At 41.3% G+C, this 21,577-nt stretch overlaps 1 protein-coding gene across 1 annotated transcript in view; it reads right to left on the bottom strand.

Moving 5' to 3' along the window:
* The window catches only part of NCAPD3 (non-SMC condensin II complex subunit D3), a 28,299-nt gene extending 6,798 nt beyond the window's left edge, over nucleotides 1–21,501 (bottom strand). The window contains exons 1-26 of the mRNA XM_068659434.1: nucleotides 21,342–21,501; nucleotides 20,582–20,736; nucleotides 20,006–20,168; nucleotides 19,529–19,713; nucleotides 18,511–18,684; nucleotides 18,031–18,092; nucleotides 17,676–17,763; nucleotides 16,375–16,508; nucleotides 15,595–15,667; nucleotides 14,872–14,997; nucleotides 14,443–14,695; nucleotides 13,865–13,927; nucleotides 13,612–13,695; nucleotides 10,803–10,876; nucleotides 9,784–9,918; nucleotides 8,802–9,022; nucleotides 7,121–7,312; nucleotides 6,685–6,782; nucleotides 6,437–6,552; nucleotides 4,919–5,026; nucleotides 4,300–4,405; nucleotides 4,098–4,205; nucleotides 2,840–3,078; nucleotides 1,992–2,071; nucleotides 606–743; nucleotides 136–269 (exon numbers count right to left, since the gene is read on the bottom strand). Coding sequence (XP_068515535.1) covers nucleotides 136–269; nucleotides 606–743; nucleotides 1,992–2,071; nucleotides 2,840–3,078; nucleotides 4,098–4,205; nucleotides 4,300–4,405; nucleotides 4,919–5,026; nucleotides 6,437–6,552; nucleotides 6,685–6,782; nucleotides 7,121–7,312; nucleotides 8,802–9,022; nucleotides 9,784–9,918; nucleotides 10,803–10,876; nucleotides 13,612–13,695; nucleotides 13,865–13,927; nucleotides 14,443–14,695; nucleotides 14,872–14,997; nucleotides 15,595–15,667; nucleotides 16,375–16,508; nucleotides 17,676–17,763; nucleotides 18,031–18,092; nucleotides 18,511–18,684; nucleotides 19,529–19,713; nucleotides 20,006–20,168; nucleotides 20,582–20,736; nucleotides 21,342–21,411 — 3,379 coding nt within the window. The 5' untranslated portion in view covers nucleotides 21,412–21,501. The remainder of the gene's footprint in view (nucleotides 1–135; nucleotides 270–605; nucleotides 744–1,991; nucleotides 2,072–2,839; nucleotides 3,079–4,097; nucleotides 4,206–4,299; nucleotides 4,406–4,918; nucleotides 5,027–6,436; nucleotides 6,553–6,684; nucleotides 6,783–7,120; nucleotides 7,313–8,801; nucleotides 9,023–9,783; nucleotides 9,919–10,802; nucleotides 10,877–13,611; nucleotides 13,696–13,864; nucleotides 13,928–14,442; nucleotides 14,696–14,871; nucleotides 14,998–15,594; nucleotides 15,668–16,374; nucleotides 16,509–17,675; nucleotides 17,764–18,030; nucleotides 18,093–18,510; nucleotides 18,685–19,528; nucleotides 19,714–20,005; nucleotides 20,169–20,581; nucleotides 20,737–21,341) is intronic.
* Between the last annotated feature and the right edge of the window lie 76 nt (nucleotides 21,502–21,577).

Raw genomic sequence — 21,577 nt, 5'->3', positions numbered from 1 at the left:
GGAAGAAGTAAAAAACATTTTACTGGGAAAAGCAGGGCCAGGAAAGTCAGGAAGTTACGGCTGGACTCACAGCTTTAATAGACACCAGTTGTTTGTCAGATTTGTTGTCATATTTTCGTAAAGACAGACCCCTACCTAGGACACTGTGGCTGATCTTTGTTGTAATGTTGAACCTCTGCTCATCTGTAAAATGGTCCAGGAGGAACCTGTAGATGTGCATCCTTTTTTCTTTGTTATCTTTTCCTTTCAGAGAGAAGAGATTCTTTGCCCTGTAGCAGAGCAAGATATTTTACATGGGTCAAGTCACATTATGCAATCTCACAAAAATAATATGGCTTTAAATCAAAAAGAAACATTTGAATATCACTTTTGAGACCCATAAGCCTATTAGGATACCACAGGTTCCCACAAATTACACGCAGGCGTCCTCCCAGAAGTGTCACAGTGTTAAATTAAGTGTTCTGCCTTCCCTATCTCCCTGAGCTGTTTCCCCCTTTTTGCATAAGTAATTACAAAGCACCAGGAATGCTTTGCTGTAACTGAAGACCACATGGCCGTACAATCCATCATTTAGCAGTAGGCCGACACAAATGTGCTCAACTGACCGCTCGCTCTGGGGAAACCTGTTGTACTTCTCGTGTTTCTCATAGCTATTGAAATGGAAGATGCATTCAATGAAGTGTTGGGAGAACATTCCTGGATTCCTCTTCAGTAAGAGATGCACCAAGCAGAACTCTCCAAACCTGGAAAGGAGGAAAAGAAAGAATTTTCCCAGACAGCTTCTAAAAGCCACCCCTAAAACACAGTGTAGGGTCACAAGCAGTAAAGCAGAAGATGAGTCTCCCAAATCCCCCTGAATACCACATTTAATTCTTGCCCAGCTCCATCAGGGTTTGAACAAGGATACCACCTTATTGACTTTAAGCTCTTTTTCATCCAGAAAAATACACTTTCTCAGCATCCACGATACTACTTCACTTCTTGCCATTAAAGCAGAGACAGAAATAAATTTCAACTTGAATCCAGGCACAGCATTTTCATTATTTATATGACTTAAGTTCCATTGTGGCTGGGACACAGTACTTTGCAAAAAGTTAATCACTAGAAGTCCTCCAAGAGCTGAAAGTCAATCTCAGACTTGAAGAAAGTATTTTTGTCTGGATGCAGCCACGGAATGCAGATGCAAAGAAAAAAGGTCCCTGGTGAAATAGCAACACGTTTCACTGCTAAAGCTCTAGGAACGACATGTTGCAATGCCACCATCTACTGGAAAGCCATTTTTACACATTAAAAACCCGATGGAGAGAAAAAAAGATGTGAATATGCACTAGTAAGCAACAATAGATTGATGGCCCTGGAAAGACCAATCTGCAATTTGAGCGCTCCAGGTAGAAACAAGTAGAAAGCTGTCCAAGCCTCCAGTGCATCCAGCACTTTCACACAACCTACCACCCTTGGAGGAATGTGCCCCACTCTCGTTTCTTACATAACAGAGAAACTTGAGACTTTGAAACATACAAAAGCTTCATAAATGTGCACTTAAGGTCAGCATACATAACTCTAATATGTCGAAGTATTACAAAACATGGTACAAAGCTTAAAAAGACAAAGCACGCATAAGAAAAAGGAATTCCTATTCCTAAAACAAACCAGCACACAATACAGAGCTATTAGAAAACCACAAGGAAGATTTCAGAAAGGCTTGCTTCAAAAATTCCTTTTTCCTGGATATCTGAGAGTCAAAAATAGAGCAAAGATGCATATTTTGAAACAGCTTGCTACACTGGACCTTCAATTGACTTGTAAAGAGGTTCACCACTCCTTTGCTACCATTTCAGACCCTAAAGTGTTAATGATGAAGAGGGTAATAAGAGAATCCTTTCCTCTCTCACTGAAATTTTTCTTCACATGGTGAAGGTGCAAGACTTAATCTTTTCTGAGTACATCTCTGATCTTCAACTCCAACAGTATTTTACCAATGAGTATTTTACCTGGCAATATCTGGATTTGGATCCACCAAGACGCTGACAAAACGGAAGAAAAGACAGTCTTTCCATTTCACAAACTCCTCCTGTAAGGATAGGACAGACAGTAAGTTATAAGCCTGAACTAGGAAAAACCTCGGGTGTGAATCTTCAGACTGCAGCCCGGGCAATATCTGATTGAGTATTACAGAATGTGCATCAGGCAAATAAGTAAGCTATGGAACTTCACCCATATGTACACAAAATAAACCTAAAAAAGAGAATGTGCTGGGGGATGCTTTAAGCAGAATAAATGCCACAGCAGCACTCCTCTAGGTTTACCACAGATACCAATAAAAAAGTAGAATCAAGAAAAATCTGCTCTCCAATGCCAAAGACACAGATGCTATTCAACACTGTTCTCAGAGCCAAATGCACTCCAAATCTGCCTTGTTTGGCTTCATCTGAACACTGGGAGGGCAAACATTGTCAGCCACTCAACATTCACAACCTTAAAACAATAAGCAGAGACAGCAGGAGAAAAAGGTGCTGTGATGTTTTTTATATTCATTCCTATAGGAGTGAAATGCAAGGGAGTTCAAAGAAATATAAAGATGATGAGAGAGGAGATAACCGTTGAATAAAAATAATCTCGTTATCCAACTGTGCTAAGTGTCATTGAGGAGAGTTTTGCCTACCTCACAAAAAAGAGCAGTACCAAAATACATGTTTGAAGTTATCTCAAATCAGGGTAGATTGCAGCAATGCTCCAGAATCAAGCTGTAAGCAATACATCTGCTGGCCAGGTTGCCAGCATTTAACACAACTGAGGTAACTGAAGCAGGCTGTCAGATGCATGCTTAGGACCTCCTTACCTGCAGAAGGTTGGTAAGCAGGATCAGCGTCTGCTTACGGATGAAGGGATGGGGGTCTTTCAGACACAAGGAGATGCTGGGAATGTATCTGTCCACCATGGTGGTGTAGCGGATGCACAGGTCGCACATAACGATGACGACGTTATTGCGAACAGCCACATCATGCGACACCTCCAGTTCTCGAGCTAGAGCTGCAATGCATTTCTTTGCCAGATCTTCATGCTGCAAACACAATTTACCTGTGAAACGGGGATGAGACTGTCAGTGCTGTGAACGTATCCTTCTTCCTAACCAACACAGCCCAGCTTACTGCCTCCTTTGAGTCCAGTATGAGCCAAGAGGATTCAGGAAGCAAACAGGGGAATAAACAAGAAATACAAGATGAAACTTGATGAGCAATCTGCACAACCTCTCAAAGAGATTATACTTCAAGGAGTTCTTCCAAACTCTTCTTGGACCTATACTGTGGGTCTCAATGCCAAATTCCCTCCTTCACAGAGAACTATTCCTGTGTACAGGGTATTATTCAAAGCAGCTAAAAAGAACAGCCCCAGCTGTCATAGGCATAGCAGGGAGACACCCACCTCTAAGAGCATCTCTAAACCAACTTAAAATAAAATAGCCCGCATTCTAACATCACTTCTTCCTAACTGTTTCTAAGCTCTGTACAAAAAGTACTCTCAACTGCTTTGGGAAGTTTAAAAGAATAACGTTGAAGAGAAGTTTAAAAGAATGATGTTCATAACCACAGAAGTAGTATAAAACCAGTTTCATTTAGCACTCTTCATTGTACTGCAGATGCAGATTTGACCAGGCTTCCATCACACGGTCATTTGTACTAAGGAGAACAAGTAAATATGTACAGTCATTCTGCTCTGAACTGTACCAGGTTTTCGTCAGCCCCTGTTGAGCACCTTATTAAAAGGTAAGACGATCTCTCAGCCAGGAACCAATTCTGAGTACAAGGCCAGCACAAGTCTGCATTGCTAACCATTCATCACTTGCACACCTATGTAGGAAAAATGCATTAACGGACTTGAAAAATAGTTGCATGCATGGCAGTATTTTTATGGTTTGTGCAACTTGTTACCATGGATATCTGCATTGCTACAAGCTATGAACTGAGGCACTACAAACACTGAGCACTGTGCCTGTTATAATCGACATGGCTTTGGAACAGAACTTTAACCAGGGAGCAGACAGAAAGGGTGGGAATTGGATGAACAAGGGCACAGTTCTGCTGTAGGACAGTGCTTACCTAGAGTAATGAATGCATGAGCTCTGATCACCGGAGGCATAGCTGATCCTCTAAATTGGGACAGTGGCTGAGAAGCTAGAGTTTCCTCACCATCTACAGAGCTTGTCACTACGAAAGAACAGGCCCAGAATGAAAACACACTTTTCAGGTAACAGTGTTGTTCATAAAAGCAAAATTAAAGGCAGTAAGTAGAGCGCCTCACATTGGTTAGAAGAAGCCAAAATGGACTGAATCAAAAGAAAGATGCGTTTCTCCACTTTGGCTGGACACAGCTGTGCAGCCTCACCCAAGGTGAAGAGGTGTCTCACCTATAAAGGAAAAAGCAACACTGGGGTCAAAAGGCAAACAGCAGGAATCAGTACAGTTACTTCTCCAAAGACAACTTAAAACTCCCTCAGTCCTTTCAAGAAGACAGCAGCTAGAGGAATAGAAGGTGAAGCTTTGAAACAGAAATCGGGCGTGTTTAATGTACTATAAAACCTCACTATACACTAACAATATTTAAGTAAACCTTAAAGCATTCTACACATTTTACAGTCTTACTTCCAAACAGCCAATCTAAAAAGTATGACTGGAAAAGCAAAGAAAAAACCAGTCACTTTATTAAAAATACAATGGGCCTCATATCCTTAAAGCAATTTCTAAGGTATAAAACTGCTGTACACTCTCAGGCTCACAAACACGAGATGCCATTACCATATACACAAAGGGTGTACATCAGTACTTTCCCATGTGATAGTTACTGGCATGAGCTCTGTAGAAAACCCATTTTGAGAATACCTACGTCATTTGACCAGTTCACAAAAGGGAACCAAACTTACAAAGAGATCTTCTTGCAATTGCTCTGCTCCATCTTCTTTGAGGACTATATTCGAAATATAACTTTCACAGGTGGATACTAAGTCTCCATACACCTGGTCGAGTAGCTCCTGTTCCATAACAAAACAAAATTTGGCACTTAGTTAAACAAAATGTAGATGTGATACATCTCCGCACACAAATCCTTAATTTGAAAACCCTTCTGTACTTCGAATAATCTAGGTCCCGTTGAAATCCAGACTGACAGCCTTTTTCCTGCACATCAAAGTGCCAAAACAGCTTGAAGAACCTGGCTTTCAGTGATCCACAGGCCTAAGGTTTACTTCATTATAGAAATCCCATAGGTTTAAACAAAAAGAATTTAGGCGACTTTTCCACTTATATCCAGTGCATTTGAGGTTGTCTGTATGAATTTTAACATGTTGTTTCAAAACTGTGGTTCCATTCAAATGAAAATATTATGCAAATTCCAAGCAGGAGGGAGAACCAAAAAAGCTAGTCATCTGCCAGATTGTGAATGAGAATAAAGCATCATTTATCTTTTTTTCTACCATCTAAAACTTGTAGCATAAGAAACTAAATACATGTATGTATGGCAGTTATGCCATTAAAGCTGCTGAAGTAACCAATGTATAGGTACACCTGCACTCACAGTTGCAAGTTAACATGTTGTAATGACTGTATCTAACAGGGAGGATTTTCAGATTGTTGCTTTTTTGTTGTTGTTTTCTTCTTTTGTATTGTTTTCTTTTATAAATTGACAATCTAAGCCATTAATCCACCCAGGCCTCTGAAGAATGGCATATGCAGCTTCGCACACTATTTACTAAACTTCATTGGGATGCCTATTATAAAATAGCTGTCATCAATATTAAAAGAGAATCACAACACATACATCATTAACAAGAGAGGCTTGCACTAGTTCTATCTAGCTTCTCTGTGACTGTACTCAGGCTGACACCACTATTTTACCAGCAAAATGTAGCTCACCTCACTACTAAACAAAGCTATGCCATAAAGCAAATGGGGAACTTGGCAGGAAAAAAAAAGTCCAAATGATATGTAACTAACCCCATGTTTGGGCTCATGAAAGAGGCCTAGAAAATGTGTGTATCTACAGCAGCTCTGGTATAGAATAGTCAGTTTACAGGATAAACCTATGGCTTCTAACTGGACCAAGCCTAAGAAATAGCTGCCGCCATAGCAGCAGAGCAATAGTTCTCCTTTAGGAATGCTGTAAACTTGGACAGAAGGTCAGTGCAAAGTATTTCAGCTGTGAAACAATACCAAAAACTGAGGAAAGATCTCTACAAGGCCATCCTTAGATGGAGGATGCTCTCCAGCAAATCTGCACTGTACCAAGTAAGACAGCTAGGCAGAACAGACTTGAGTTGCTGTAGACAGATCATCCTTGTTTAGTGAGCTAATCAACCAACAGACTGGAGACAGAAGTTGCCTTCAAGAGACAGCCCTCCTGAGTGTAAGAGAAGCTATTTTAAAAGGTGTATTTTAAGTCACACCTGTGTCTTCTCTGGTACATCTGCATACGCAAGGCAGAGCTTCTGCAGAGTTTCTACAGCTGGGCTAATCACCTCCAAGGGACATCGAAACTCTCTCAGCCAGCAATTGATGTTATCTGAAAAGGAGACCACACACATAAAATGAGTGTTTTTTAAGCTAATCAACTGCTTGTGGAGAAGAAATGACTGTTAAGCTGTGAGACAAAACCAAACTCTGCCTTCCACTCTGCAGCTTCTCAGTCACTCACCAATCAGCCTCTTGCAGGTGCTCTGAGGGAGGTGCTTTGCGACATGACTGATGACACACAGTATATGTCCTATAGTGTCAGTGCTCACGTTCTGCTGCCTGAAAAACAGCAGCGTGGACAAGCCAAAATTAATGCTGCGGAACACCACCAAACCACACCAGAAGAATCCTTTCACCTTGGCTATGTATTATCAAGGCAGACTTGTCAAACCAAATGAAAACTCAAAAAGCTTAATGTAAGACTTCATTACTGCACAGATCTGTGGGCCATTACACCTGCTTCCTCGCTGCACAGACCAGTTGCCTGAATAAAGAACGATGATCTAAGCAGCGCTTTGCCTGTCAAAGGACAGGAAGTGCTCACTTGAATTGCTCCTCATCTTTACTCCTGTCTCTTTCCTGCAGAATGGAGGGAAGAGCTCAAAGCACAAACATACCTGCTGACACTGTCCCAGGATTCAATGACCTTGGAGTAATCCAGCTTGGGTGAAGAACCTGCCACCTTAGCAAGCAACATCCAAGCTGGCACAGCATGCTCCGTTTCCACATGAGACATCACGTTATTGATGAAAGTGGAAGAGAATTTTTTCTGCTGGGACCAAATGTAAAAGGCTTTGTTCATGTAACGGCTACAAGGAAGAAAGAAAGAAACACAAGTTAAACAAGGAGTGAACAAAACGCTTGCTCTTGGATGCTGCCAGTAAAACCCAGCATCTCTGTCCAGGATACACTGAGAAACACAAGAAAGCTGCTGTCACTTCACATTCCTACTTTCCAGAATATGTCAAGATTTCCACTACATGTTTTACTAGCAGGACTTTTGGTCTCTCTTTCAGTTACCTGCTCTGATGGTTACAGTTCAGATCAGTTACCAGTCCTAATGCATTACAGAGCTGCCACACAAGCATGAATGTAGTGCAGCGTGTCAGCGAGACAGAACTGGTATCACAACGAATCAAGAAAACATTTCAGCAACCTGTACCAAAGACTTTCCAGCAGTTTTTATTTGAACACCCATAATGGAACAGGACACGATGATGTTGAGGCACCACAAGGTGCCCATTTTTCTGTTTTAGCTGTAGCCCCCTTCACATTGAGAGAGTTCTAACATTTATCAAGCTGCAAGGTACTCTAAGGTCATGAAGTAGAAGGTGCCACAACTCTGTCAACTCTGCAAACTATGTCATGAAATAGCCCAAATTAGATCACTGACAGTGGTACAGATTGGCAAGGCAGCACAAGCAGTATCTCATTTTCTATTTCGGAGCTATTATGCCCTGTTGACTAATAAACATACAGCTGCCTTTGATCAATGTTGTGTCCTTGCCATACTGTGTTATCCCTTTTCTTCTGCTTCATCCCACAGCATTCTGCAAAAGGCAGAATAATTCTATTTGTCATAAGACAAGTAACATATTGTACATCAGAATTAATAAAAGACAATCTTCTCCTTTCTTTATATATCCTCTCTTACTTCTGTCATCAGAACACCTCCATTTAACATTCATGCTGCTACCAGCACACCAAGAATAGCAGGTGACATTCCCATATACAAACGCTAGAGTTCAGGGAGACTGCACAGGTAACAAGAGCAAATAAAAATACTTGACACAAAGCAAAACTGCACTCTTCTCACCAGCTGCCAATGTGTCTGTTTGACAGTTCATGTGTCCTAAGAGCTGGCAGAGCAGCACAAGCAGCTCACAATGTGATAGCTTCCATCTCTAGCAGCAGCATGCACTTACGTTGACTACTTCAAGCTGAAAATTCAAATAGCTTAAAAAAACCCAACCCACCAATAAATTTAGTTTCTTGCCCTTATGCAGTAGGCAGCTCATGCATTTAAATAATATGTAAACTATGATACATAATGGTCTGTGGTCACATGAGGAATAGGAGAGCTAGGAGTATAAGCTCATGCTCCTATCCTAGTCCTCTGGTCAATAGGCAATTTCCTACTGTAAAGAGAAAACTGCACATTCCAATACGATCAAGTTTTTTTAAAAAAAATCTGGATTTTGTCCATGAATGCTAATGTACTAAAGGCAATAAAGACATCCAGGTCACTAGACAAAGGGCTGTTATGGAAATGCCAGCAATGCAGGGAGAGACACTTACCTCAGCTCCTGGCTCTCTGAAGTCAAGAGGGTAAGGAGCTCCCACGCTAGAGTCTGCTTTTGATCTTCGCTCTGGAATTTCGTATAATGCTTTATATGCTGCAACAAGACCTGGTCAAGGCAATCCAAGGCCTTTTCTTGAACAGAGTTTTCAGTGTCCATCACAACAGGCACAACTCCGTGTAACCAGGCCTTCTGCACCAGGACGTTATCGTGCTGAGACTGAGAGAAATGCGCTTCATATTAGAAACATTTCTTAGTTATTCTACAGTCGTATACGCACAGGTAAGATCAGCAAGAGCCTAGAAACCTTGAGAGTCATTTATCAACTTTTAAAATACATTTTAATAAGACAGCATGCTGCTAAACTAGCACAGTGTTGTGGCAGCATGCGGGACAAGGGAACAAATTTCCTTGACACCACCCAAGGTACTGATTGTAACTATGATCAAGATACCTGGGGTACGGTACTGTACTACTTTTGTTTTGTTTTGAAGCCCTATAAATAATTGCAATAGTATTGCAATGAAACTGTATAGCAGATGATTTAACACTAAAACCAAAGAGTTTTGATTAATATCAACCTCACGCTCCAACACTAAGATACTAAACCCTTGAGAATAAATAGAAGATGAAAAATATTACAGTGCTATCATCTACATATTACGTCCCAGTGAAGTGATTCAGCTTTCTCTCTCCCCAGCTTGAGAAGGCCAGCAACATAAACATTTTCTCCATGACATATAAATCAGTAGTCAGGAATATAAATGTTTCCAACAGCTGGAAGCATCCTACATAAATCACAAGTATGTGTAAGTTATGACTTCAAGTCAAGAGATAATAAAAAAATAAAATGCAGTCATAAAACGAAATTTGTTGAACGAACAACTGATGTGTACCAGATTTGCCTGTGTCCTCCTCATTTCAACCTACACTTCATCCACCTCAGGTCTGGATAAGAGTTCATGGTATTTTTTTCTCACCACAAGGAGCTCTGTTATAGACTGCAAGGCCTGCTTCCGCACAGAAACTGCAGGGTCCCGGCAACGCTCCTGAAGAGTGGACAAATCTTCTGCAGTACAAGGGATCACTTTGTGTTTCAGGATGTTCATAAAAACCTGGAAGTCAAATACCAGCACAATTTTGCTGGGAATACAGGCCAAGCGCACTGGGTAACAAATCAAAAAGACATTCTACTCCCCACCAACTTTAACTAGAAATTAAAGTATCTCACTGAGAGCAAAGAATAATATTAATAATTTCCAAGTACTGGGCAGAACTTCATACAGAAAGCATCCTTTCAGTCATTCAGATTTTAAAACAGAATTCTGTATAGAATTAATGTCACAATTTCCCCTTGAAACTGAGATTTCTCTTGCGTGACTTATGTCTCTTACCCAGAGATACGGGGGGGGAACTGAAATGCCTCTCAACAGAACAGTTATAAATTCTACACTTGAGAAGCTCAAAACAGCCTGGGAACTGAAGGGGAAGAACTGGGGGAAAGAAGACTAATATTAAGTCAGTCAACAGCAGATGCATATTTAATAAAATGATGAAATTTTCATTGAAGAATCTCTTTTAAAGCTCATGACTTAATTAAAAAGAATTAAGCAACAAGCAAAGCAAGGCATTCCTCAAAAGGATGGTAGATATAACCTAAAGTCTCTGTTAACAAGGTTGAAACAAAATTAAGTACTCATTATGCCTGAGCTTATAAAGAAGTCACTCAAGTTGAATGGCTATTGACACTTGAAAAGAGGCTCTCTAAGTGATGGAGTAAGTGAACGCCGGCAAGAATACTAGGAAAAAAAAATCGTGCTTGTATTGTTTACTTATCAGGAACTATTAGACAAGACCTTTTTAAGGCTTATATACATTCTGTACAAATAGCAAAAAACTACAGATGGGCAAACTTGCATGCAGTTGGTTATTGCCTGATTATTTTAACTTCATTCTGGGTAATCACGCAGAACAAGAACACGTGCAGAAAACACTGTACCTGGAGAGCAGATTTCCTCACATTGGTTTTCTCATCCCCAGCTCGCAGTCTGAGCATGGCCATGACTTCCTTTCCTATCCAAAACCATGATAAAAATAAATTATAATACCCACCTAGACAGATTTCCCCCCACCATTTTGCAGTGCTAACACGCAGTACACTGTGAGAGACAAGGAGGGACACAGCTCCAAGCTTGGCTGAGCAATAAATTTGTTCCCCAAGGCTTTCAGAGGCAAGAGATTGGGATGGAACAAAGCACAGCAAGAAAAAAAAAACTAGAAATAATCTTGGGTTCTTTGCAGCTGTCATTCTGCCAGAGGAAAAAAAAATTCTTAAACTTTGAAAATAAATCCTAAGACTTATTACAAAAGAAATCGATGTACCAAATCATTCGACACACACAGCAAAAAGAAATGATTCGTAATTTCCGACACATTTATTTTCCTATATGAGAGATGTTAGGCTACCTTCAAAGTTTGAAAGCTCAGAGAAATCACGCCAAGTTCTAATCAAAGTGTACAGCACAGGTAACTCTGCCATATGTGGGCAAACCACACAGAGTAACCCCAGATCCACCGCAGACACATGATAGATCCATCAACTTGTATGCAAATAGTTCAGAATGCCTACAACAACCTTTTCTGAGTTATGCCTCACAGCTCCACACGATATAAAGTACTAATATATGAATTACTCTATTTTACAGAGGGGAAACCTCTCCATTTTGGCTCTGACTGAATTCCTGAGCTGCAGAATGGCTGTTGCGAAGAAGAACCCAGGAGTCTGCAAGGAAACCAGAACACATCCCCCCTACTGAATGGAAAGTTAAACCTTATAAGAAGTTTTACTTTTAACAGCTATATTTATACATATTTCTGCACATTCTCAGGGAAAAAAATACATTTTACTTTATAATAATAAAATATTTTATTAACTAACACACTACTGAATATATAAAGCAAAAACTATTTCTCAGCTTTTGAATAATTTAAGTGGACTACTGACAAACAATACTGATTTCAACCATTGTACTCTTGCTTTTAAGGCTTCTATTTATTACTACTTATTTGAATTCTGGCAGAAAGAGATTTCCTAAGAATATGTCAAATCTGGTAACCTGGTACTTTGAGAGATTCATCTGGAGGTCTACTGCGTTGCCATTAAGAAACAGGATTAGTCACAGGGAAATAATCAACAGTAGTTTGAAAGCAGGTTTTTACCAAAGGAAGCAAAGGGGTTTTGATCTGCATGATTAGTACTTTCTTAATTGGCAGGTAACTACAATTGCATCTTCCTCCTGAGAATAGCTTGATGGAAAAAGCACAGAACCTTTTCACTGCGAGACTTCTCCAAAGAAATAAAAAAAAAATAATCAAGCTCCTGTGAAGGTGACCAAATCTGCTGAATTAGTCACACTTTGACAATTGTCATTGATTTTTACTCACAGTGACACAGGAAAAACAAACAAAAAACCCCTGGGTCCTAAATGGCTGAGAACTAGCAAGGGAACACACTGTTTATGCACTGTCGGGCACTGAATATTCTGTAGAGCGCACTTCACCCTGCAGATTATCCCTACCCTTCTTATCTTTGCCCTTGTGCATATAGCAAGTTCTGAATATCCTCAGCTAAGATTTATTTTGCTTCTAAAATATGAGCTGTTTGGTCTTCATAGAAATGCAAAATGAGCACAGGCATAAGCCAAACAAGTGTGTGCCAGACAGCTTTGCTAATGCACCTTGACTGACTCTGAGCGCACTGTTTCTCAGCTATCCTCTTGAGCCACAGACAGTCTTTTTTCATCCAAGCCTTTTCTTAATTTGTTTTGCCAAGTGCCAAGTGTATGCTCAGCTGGGTATCGGATACAAAACCAGGCATCCGCTGCCACACAGAGCCTGCAACTAAACAAGGACTGCACAATACCTTAAGTGGCCCGGAGGACAGTTCTATCGGAGAAAGCAGATTAATGAAATTTATCAGCAAAATGTTTTAAAAGAAAGCTTTCAATAGAGAAGATAGAAGCCTGGCTCGTGGAGATAGGCAGAGAGATCCCACATGAAGAGCAGCGTGAGAAATGTAACAAAGCCACAAATGCAGGATGCGAACTAAGCAGTAAATTGAATTGTCAGCAGTTCAAGAGAGGTGAACAGCAAGAACTGAGAGCAAAGATACCAGCAGAGGCCTAAAGGTTAGGAAGAAGAGATTTTACATTGAAGAGATTCAAAGAAACATCACGGCCACAAAAGCCAACTTCTATGCTGATTCCATGCCATCAAGAAATTAGAACCATCAGGTTGACGTTCTGCATCAGTCCATTTAACCTCACGCTTTGCTTTCAACTCCAGCCAATAGCTGATGCTGCAGAGAATTAAATTCTTCCCTGCATCACAGAGCTAGACGAAGGTGCTGTGTTTTATGCAGCGAAAATATATTAGTTCTTTGTGCACTGGAGCAAGAGATTTAATTACCCTTAAATTTATGGAGTTACAAGTATTATATCCCACATCAATTACCATCCTTTTTGGAAAGGATAAATTACCTGCTTTTCAACAAGTGTTGCTACCACATTAGTACAAATGAACATCAGTATTTCACGATTAAATGTATCTTCCAGACTTAAGTGGAAATAGTATTTCTTTATCGCTGGCACTTCCACCCCCCTTCATCACCCCTAAGTGGTTTTTAACAGCTCTACAGAAAGATCTCTCTGCTTTCCTTGAAAAATGGACAATGAACACACTTCAGAAAATCTAATTTCAATTAAAGTTTTGAAAAGCTATCTGAAAAGGCCAGGATAATGTTGATGTACCATCAAGCACAGCAGTATCGTTGCCGCCTGTCAGCTCAATAGTTTTGAAAGTCGGCAGGGTCTTCAATAGATTGTTGGATGTAGCTGAAAGAAAAGTTCAAAGTTTAAGAACAAAAATGGCTTACATTCAACTAAGCAACATGGTTCATTGTTAAATGAGAGCTTCATGCACGCCCTATGTTTATAGGTACATTTTTAGAAAATGGCATGCCAAGAAAAGTCTGAGGCTTATCATAAGAGAATGACTCTATACCTTCTGCACCGATGATCGAACTCGCACTGTTTGTGTTTGCTTCCAAGACTGCATGGTCATAGGCTGCCAAAAAGAAATAAAAAAAGAAATTAAATGAATCGTTTTCATTCAGGATATTCTGTCATTCCAAATTTTTTCAAACAAGTGATCTAACCATTGGATGCTGTATGCACACTTCTGAGTTGTGCCATCTGGCCTTTACCAAACCTGAGGGAGTTCAGAATGCCAACCACGAAAACCCAAATTTAGCAGAGGTAAAAGGCAACTCAAGACTTAATCAACTGATAGTCAAGAATTAATCTCTTTCTAAATGTACAATTCCATTTTTTGGTAAATATCTGCCAAAGATATCTCATGCAGGAATCTATTTAGAGCAGATATATGACAATGAATGCCTTCCAAGTATAAGGCTTCACAAGTAACGAGACTCATCTATTACTTCTCTTTATGACACAACACACAAGGGCACTCAGTGCAAATTTCAAAGAGCCTGACAACTAGTGCTGCTGTCTCCCAGTAATGACTCCCCAGAAAACTCCAGAAACATTTTAACTATTTAATTTACCCATAATACTTACAGCCTTGTAATAAATCCTGTATACTATCCAAGGCAGCAGCACCTTTCATTTCCAGACAGCGGGCAAAACTGCTTAAAGCTTTGCTACGGACCATGGATGCTTTGTCCGAACACCGGCCAAACACCATGACCTGTACTAAAAACTTGTGCTTTAGAAACTTCTGCTGATCCTGTGACAAGGAGACACCTGAGTTTCTCTCTGGCACATCCAACAGAGCTAAAGCTACATCAAGAGCAAACACTCTGTAGGAAATCTGGAAGAGAAAATGCACAAGGTGCTGCGTTAATGTAAGCAGACAAGTTTTACCTACTTAGTTTATCAAACTCTTGGTTATCAGCAACAACTATGCTATTCAGTACTGCTATTGAACTTTTCCTCCTCACAGCACTGCTGTAGCTGAACTCTGGAACAGTAAGGAGATGCACTTACTTTACTGTTGTGTGAGTATTTATATAGCCAAGCAATGAAGTCAGCAAACTCTATACAAGGCAGTTTATTCAGCAAATTCACCAAGGCCTGTGCAGCATATGTGCGATAATCAGCCTTATCTGGGACCTGAAAAACAGGAACAATCGCACATTACAATATTTCAGCGCTCTGCTCTAGAAGCCAGAAGGGCATTTTATAGCATAAGAGCATTATTTGTTTATTTAATGAGGCAAAATGGCCACATTCAGGAAGCACTGGGATAACAATCACAGCTTCCTCGGTCACTGCTTCAGCACTCACACACGCAAAGCAAGTTCCCCGAAGCAGAGGTGGAGCTCAGATTAAATCAAGAGGCAGTGTTTCTACATGGCAGACTTCAGATGGTTAGTGAAGAAAGAGCTCTCATAATCCTCATTTTCCTCTACTAAAACAGTGTTAAAAGCAACTGCAGATTTGGGAAGGCCAGAAGTAGGGTACAGTTTATTGTAAATGAGGGGAGGAAGTGTCAGGATTCTCCTAGGACGTGACAAGATTTTGAAGACATCTGGGAAATCCAATAAAAATTAACACACAACGTGATCGGGCTGTAAAGAAATGTGCAGACAATGAAAATATTTTAATTCCTTATAAAACACGATGAAAAAAATGATCAAACTGTTAGAGATACTGCAATATATCCACACACAAGTTCTTCAGCCCAAGATACACCAGAGAGTAGCATACCTTGGTGCAGATATGTTGCAGTAATATTCGAAGAACAGGAAAGGCAACTTCTTTCAGCTCCTCTACTACAGAGCTGTGCAGAAGGAAAAACAAGCACGTTTTAATAAGGCTGTTTATATAACAGAGCAAAAATCACGTATAGAATGTTCCTTTTGAAATGCATTCTGAAAGGTGCACGTTCTGGAATCACTTGGGCTGGTGTAAACGATACTGTCAGAGAGCAGACCTACTTACTTTATACATTAACCTGACTTTGCAGGTGGAAAACATTTCTTCCAGTACTTTCCTACAAGGAGAAGGGCAATATGAAAAGCTTCTTTATTCTTAATCTACTTATTAAATGTTGTCTGTGGATCTCTGCACAAACTAGACTTTTGAAAAACACAGATCCCCACAAATAATCAAAGGCAAAACATCTTTAAGCAGGAGAAAGCAAAGAAATAAAGAGAAATGACCTCCTTACTTATATTTTATCTTCTTCATAATAATAAACTACAAAATAATAACTTACGAAACCCGAAAAACTGAAGACTCAAAGCAACAGACAGAAAGTACCTCCCTTCCACTCATTGTCACTTCTCTGTCAAACAGCTCCTCATTTTCCCTCCAACAGCAAGTTCAGTAAATTCCCATTACACAAATTTTAATTAAGCCCCAATTGCACAAACTTCAAAGTCAGTCCAACTTCGTCTCATCCCTTTATCAACCAAAGAGTAAAGCAAAAGCAGACAGAAGAGCAGACATACCCAAGAAGGGTAGTGCCAGAGCTCTGTACTTCACCTGATGAATTTTATAGCCTGATTCCTGGCACTGATCACAGCTGATGTGATTGCAAGAACCGAGCGTCTGGAACCTACACCACCTTCCACCATCAGAATGACACTGAGGATTCGTTGGAAGACACAACGAAGAACCTGGAAGGGAAAGATTATCTTCACGTTCATCTTCAGTAGCAGCTGGAGCAGACAGTAGCATTCTTAACTAGTTTTACAAAATAATTCTCAACCAAACAAGCTTCAGCCCAAGTCATAGAACCTGACAAAACGTGACCTCTGGCAGAATTCAGAGAGAACCCATTAATACACAGAACTTCCCTAGCTGTAATGTTCTCGTACAAGTCCAGTAAGGCCTGAGAGCATCCTGACAACACCTACAGATCCGCTCCAAAGCGGTTCAATTTGCCAGAAACATTTGGAATGTGGTAAAATTCCTTGTTTTTTGTTTTTTTTTTTTTTTTTCTTTTTTTAAACAGAAGACATCTTAAAATGAATGCATGTTTTTACTGCCACTTGCACTAGAACTTCTGGAGTTTCCTCCCTGCCGTACTTTTGGGACCACAGCATGCCTCATCATCTTGAGGCTCACTGAGCAGTCCAACAGGAGAGACAGGGAAGATGAGGTCGGTCTAAAAAAGGGAACATAGATCTTGGTTTATGCAAATTCACCAAGCACAGTCACACCCAGAGTTCAAAAGCTCCATCTACAGGAGCAGCACACACACAGGTAAGCAGGGGATGACACACCACACTGAAGAATTTACCAAAATAAAAATGTAAAGCTGTAGCCAGACTTCTGGTACAACTGGATGTTCCATGATGACACAGTGTTCTCTGAACTAGCATCAGCCCTGCTTACCATGATCTGGGCATAATGCTTCCCCTGATCCCATCATGCTTCTCTGCTGCACAATCAAACACCACAGCACACTACAGAAACAGTGCTGGAGCTCCACCTAGCAGGGGACAAGAAAATCCAGGCAAAGGCAGTAACCTGGAGTTCCCTTGTTAAAGATTCAAAGATCTAATGTCACTGCGGCTATCCTCCGTTTTCAATTAATTCATCCAAAATGTCACTAAAGCCCAGAACATAACACACATGAAATGCATCATCCTACAAGTCAAAGGAAATATGCACTGGGGCAGAAAAAAGCATCTTGACTCTGACATGCAAACACATGTGCACACGTGTATAAAGTAAAGTAAGTAAAAATACCCAACAAAACGATGTGCAAAGAACGAAGGAAACAACTACTGCTTTTCAATAGAGCAGTGAGAATTCTAAAGACTTTGTCCAACTTTTACCTTATTTTCGGTACCATGCAGAGGGGAGCACAGTAGCCACAGCCCATAATAGGCCAGCTCGGGGATATATTTGGCTTCGTTAACGTTCCTAGGCAAAAGAAGGCAAAGAGATGTCTTAATCTCTCATCAGAGAAACATTTACTACAACTGTTACAATTAACTGTGCTCATTGACTGGAAAACGTTCAATAATCACTAAATGTTGTTTACTTTTAGCTAGGTGGAACACGTTCTAATTATCTCTTCTGAAAGAAATCAATGCTTTCATTTTGGTATAATCAGGATAATAACAACACAAGCGCTGAGGGCTTTACTTCTCCAAGGCACCGTATAAACATTCAGAATTAATTGCTCACATTGTTGCTGAAAACTTGAACTCGTGTTCCACCGGCTCAAAGTTTGTCATTTCAACAAAGATCTGCAAAGAAAGAAAGCTAAGCTTAGCTGATTCACACAAGGACGTGATGTGCAGGTCTGCTTGGGTGCCAGAACAGAGAACGTGAGCTCTGTAACTCTGAAACCACAGTCCCTCACATGACACAGAACGTAAGCAGACCCCAAAATCCCCAGGCTCAACATTGTGTGTCTTTCCCCGGGTACAGTGAGGGTTAACACCACAAAATGGAACAGGAATGGCCCAGCTGGCACCAGCCAGCAAGCACTAAGCATAAGACACAGACACAGAGCATGTACCCTGCCCTGAGATTTATAGAGAACAGTCTGTTCAGGGGACTAGTCTGTGAAAGGCAGGCCTGCCAACACTCCTGCGTCCTTACAGGGTTCTGCATCGTGTTTGTGGTGGAGGACATAAGGTTCCCTGAGTAGAATCTTATTACCTGCAGGCAGTTCTGCAAACACTGAGGTTTTTCTTTTAGGGAGAACTTTTGTAGAAGTCTTAAGATGTTTTTGAAAAGAAGAAAAATGGATTTGCGAACTTGAAGAAGATCGTCAGTTGAAAAGTAAACCTCGTCAGGGTCCTCTTCTTCCTCCTCTTCAAGCATCTCGTCCACCTGTATTGGTAGAGAAAAGAAACAGAACTGTCTTGTCCCATAGCAGTGACTGATCATTCTTGCACATTTTGGTGATTCAAAGAGTTCCCAGGCTAGGTCCAACAGTATTTCACATCCAAAATTCTAAGTCTTTTCGTTCAGATTAGTTAAATGCATTTAATAATGGGAAAAGAAAAAAAAAAAAAGGAAAAACAGGCAGAAGGATAAAAGCTGTGTACGCTGCAAGAAAGCTCCAGCAGAACTTATTCTCATTTGAAACCTTCATAATGAGGAAGTGCATCAGAACTGAAGACAATTATCTGAATTCTAATATGACAACTGAAAATCCATCTTCTTCCCTTGCTTGTCATGACCCCCTGGCACCAATGTTCCTTCAGGATTCTGATGTGTGATCCTCGGTTCCATTTAAAAATCACATAAGCATCAGAGTTGGCAGCTGAGTACAGCTAACCACAGCATTCAGCCCTTAACTCCCCATCAGCAAGGAAACTCGAATGCTGTTTGCAAGCTTGTCACATACAAACTTGCAGATGTCCTGAAGAAGATGATATAAATTAGCTTCTCCCTTTGCTACGGAGCTTTCTAACAATGTCACAGACAAATAAGCTTTACTTTTCTATTCGTCAGCAGCCAAGAAACTGAATTGAATCATCAGACCTCTGAAATTCTTAACAATAGCTAGAGAATCAAAAGTACAGACCAACTGCTGAAGAAAATGTTAAACAAAAGAAAAAAAAAAGGCTGAAAAAGAGAACTATCACACTGACATAGAACTTAAATAGGTTGCCAACAATTTGCTCATTAATAGAGACTTTTATCTGAAGAGACTACACAAACATCTTACATTGGAGCTCCTGTTCCTGCTTGGCTTTCCTTTCTTTCTATTTGTTCTTGCATTGGTCTGAGAGCTTTCAGCATGCGTCTTCTTTCTTTTCCTCATCAGGTTTGGTTCCTGAGGCCAGCTTTTTCTCAAGATTTGAAGACATTTATCAAACATCAGCACGTGGAATATCCGGCTAGCTATACTACCTGCCCAGAGAAGAAAATATGAGCCACCTTCTGGACAAAATACATAGACAGCAGAAAGTCACCTGGCCATGTCTCCATTTGCTTTTACAGAAGGAGATGGCAAGGACAGAAGCACTGTCCTAGGAACCTAAGAAAGACCAATAGGAGAAAAAGAATCATTTGAACAAAACCTGATGGTATCAGGTCCTACAATCAGCAATGACATTCTCCAGTGGTATCACTACCCAAATGCCCCCTGCCAACAAGGAATCATGTTTTATCCAACCATAAGGAGGCACATCCCTTCACTCACCTGGGATTTCGAGCAGTAAGAAGTACAACCCAGCTGCATGAAGAGCATAAACCCTCTGCTGCGTGTTAGCTTTTTTATCCAGGCCCGCTTGGACAAAGTGGTACAACACAGCCACAAAAGCGTTCTGCGAGAGGTTGTTTTCAGCAAACAAGGCCCAGATATTCTAAGGCAAAATACAAGAACAGCAGTAAGAAACCCAGCAAGAACCTAGCTCTCTACAAGGACACCCACTCAAAAAAGACCTCAGACAAAATGGTTATCACAAAGGCCTTTCTCATGCTGTACTCTAAAAATTCTTGTGAGCTATACTGTGGCAAGACATTTCCTTTGCAGTTACCATGAATATTTTAACAGTTGCCGCTGCAATCAAACCACACATACACATGTGATTTTTGGATAAACATCGTAATTGGTTTCCTCTGAGATATTCTGTTGTGTATGCCAGACAAAGATTTTCTGGTGCAGTCTCTCTGAATATTTTTATAAAATTCAAAGCCAGCATAACCTTGAATAACAGCAAAACACAGGACCTGTGTCTTTGCTGGGCACTACGCAGCCTGGTGTGATCAGCCTTACCCGTCTGTTCTCATTGTCCACAACAGTGAACGGAGAGAGAGCCTGGTAAAGGCAGGTGAAAGCGTTCAGCCCATCTTCTGTGATCTCCCTTTCTATCTTGGGGTCCAGAGGTTCAGCCTCTGTGAAATCGAGGTCCCAGACTGTGTTCACCCAGACTACAAGACATGAAAAAAAGAAAAGAGATGTAAAGTTTGTTAAAGAAAAACACTGCACTCTAAATAACACTTGAAAATAAATGTTGAATACAACTATTACAGCAGTGAGTCCTTAGAGAGGATCACTGAGGGTTTAGGACATCAGTCCCTCCTCACTCGCATTGCTGGTAAGACAGAAGCAGGTGTTTGTGTGCTGACCACCTCAACGCCCAGAGCTAAAGCAAGGTGGGTTTAGACGCTTTGGGGTGTGTTCTTTATATTATTTTCAGCCCATGTAGTTGCAGTTCTTTATATTATTTTGTGGATTTCTCTGAAAAGGGGGTTGCACACACAGGCGAACATACGCTAAAGCACCCCAGACACCCACACAGAGGGCACACACACACGAACACAAACCAAAACACCCGTGGTGCAGCCCCACCCCCAGACTCACACACAGCTCCCACACAAACCCCTTATTTTATCTTTTTTCCCCCGAATTTCCCTCAAAACAGGTTTGCGGGTACGCGCTGACAGCCATTAGAAGACAACCGGGGCTGCCCCGGCCCTGACACAGCCACACCCGGGCTGCCCGCGGCACCCAGCGCCCCGCTCCCCGCCCTCACCGCCGGGCAGCTCCCGCAGCCGCCACACCGCCAGGGCTCGCAGCGCCTCCTCCTCAGCCGCCGCCGCCATTTTGTTGCCGCCACCCGGCGCCTTCGAAGCGACCAATGGCGAGCGGCCGCGGGGCCGGCGGCCAATGGGCGGGCGGCATCCCGGAAGGGAAAGCGGGGAGGGGCGGGGCGGAGGCTGCGCGGCGGGGAGGGGCGGGGCCGGCGGGCGGAGCGCCGCGGGGACGGGG

Source organism: Anas acuta, chromosome 23, assembly GCF_963932015.1.
Source record: "Anas acuta chromosome 23, bAnaAcu1.1, whole genome shotgun sequence".
Lineage (NCBI taxonomy): Eukaryota > Metazoa > Chordata > Aves > Anseriformes > Anatidae > Anas > Anas acuta.
Note: the sequence above shows the minus strand (reverse complement) of the source record. Positions and strands in the feature narration are given on the sequence as shown.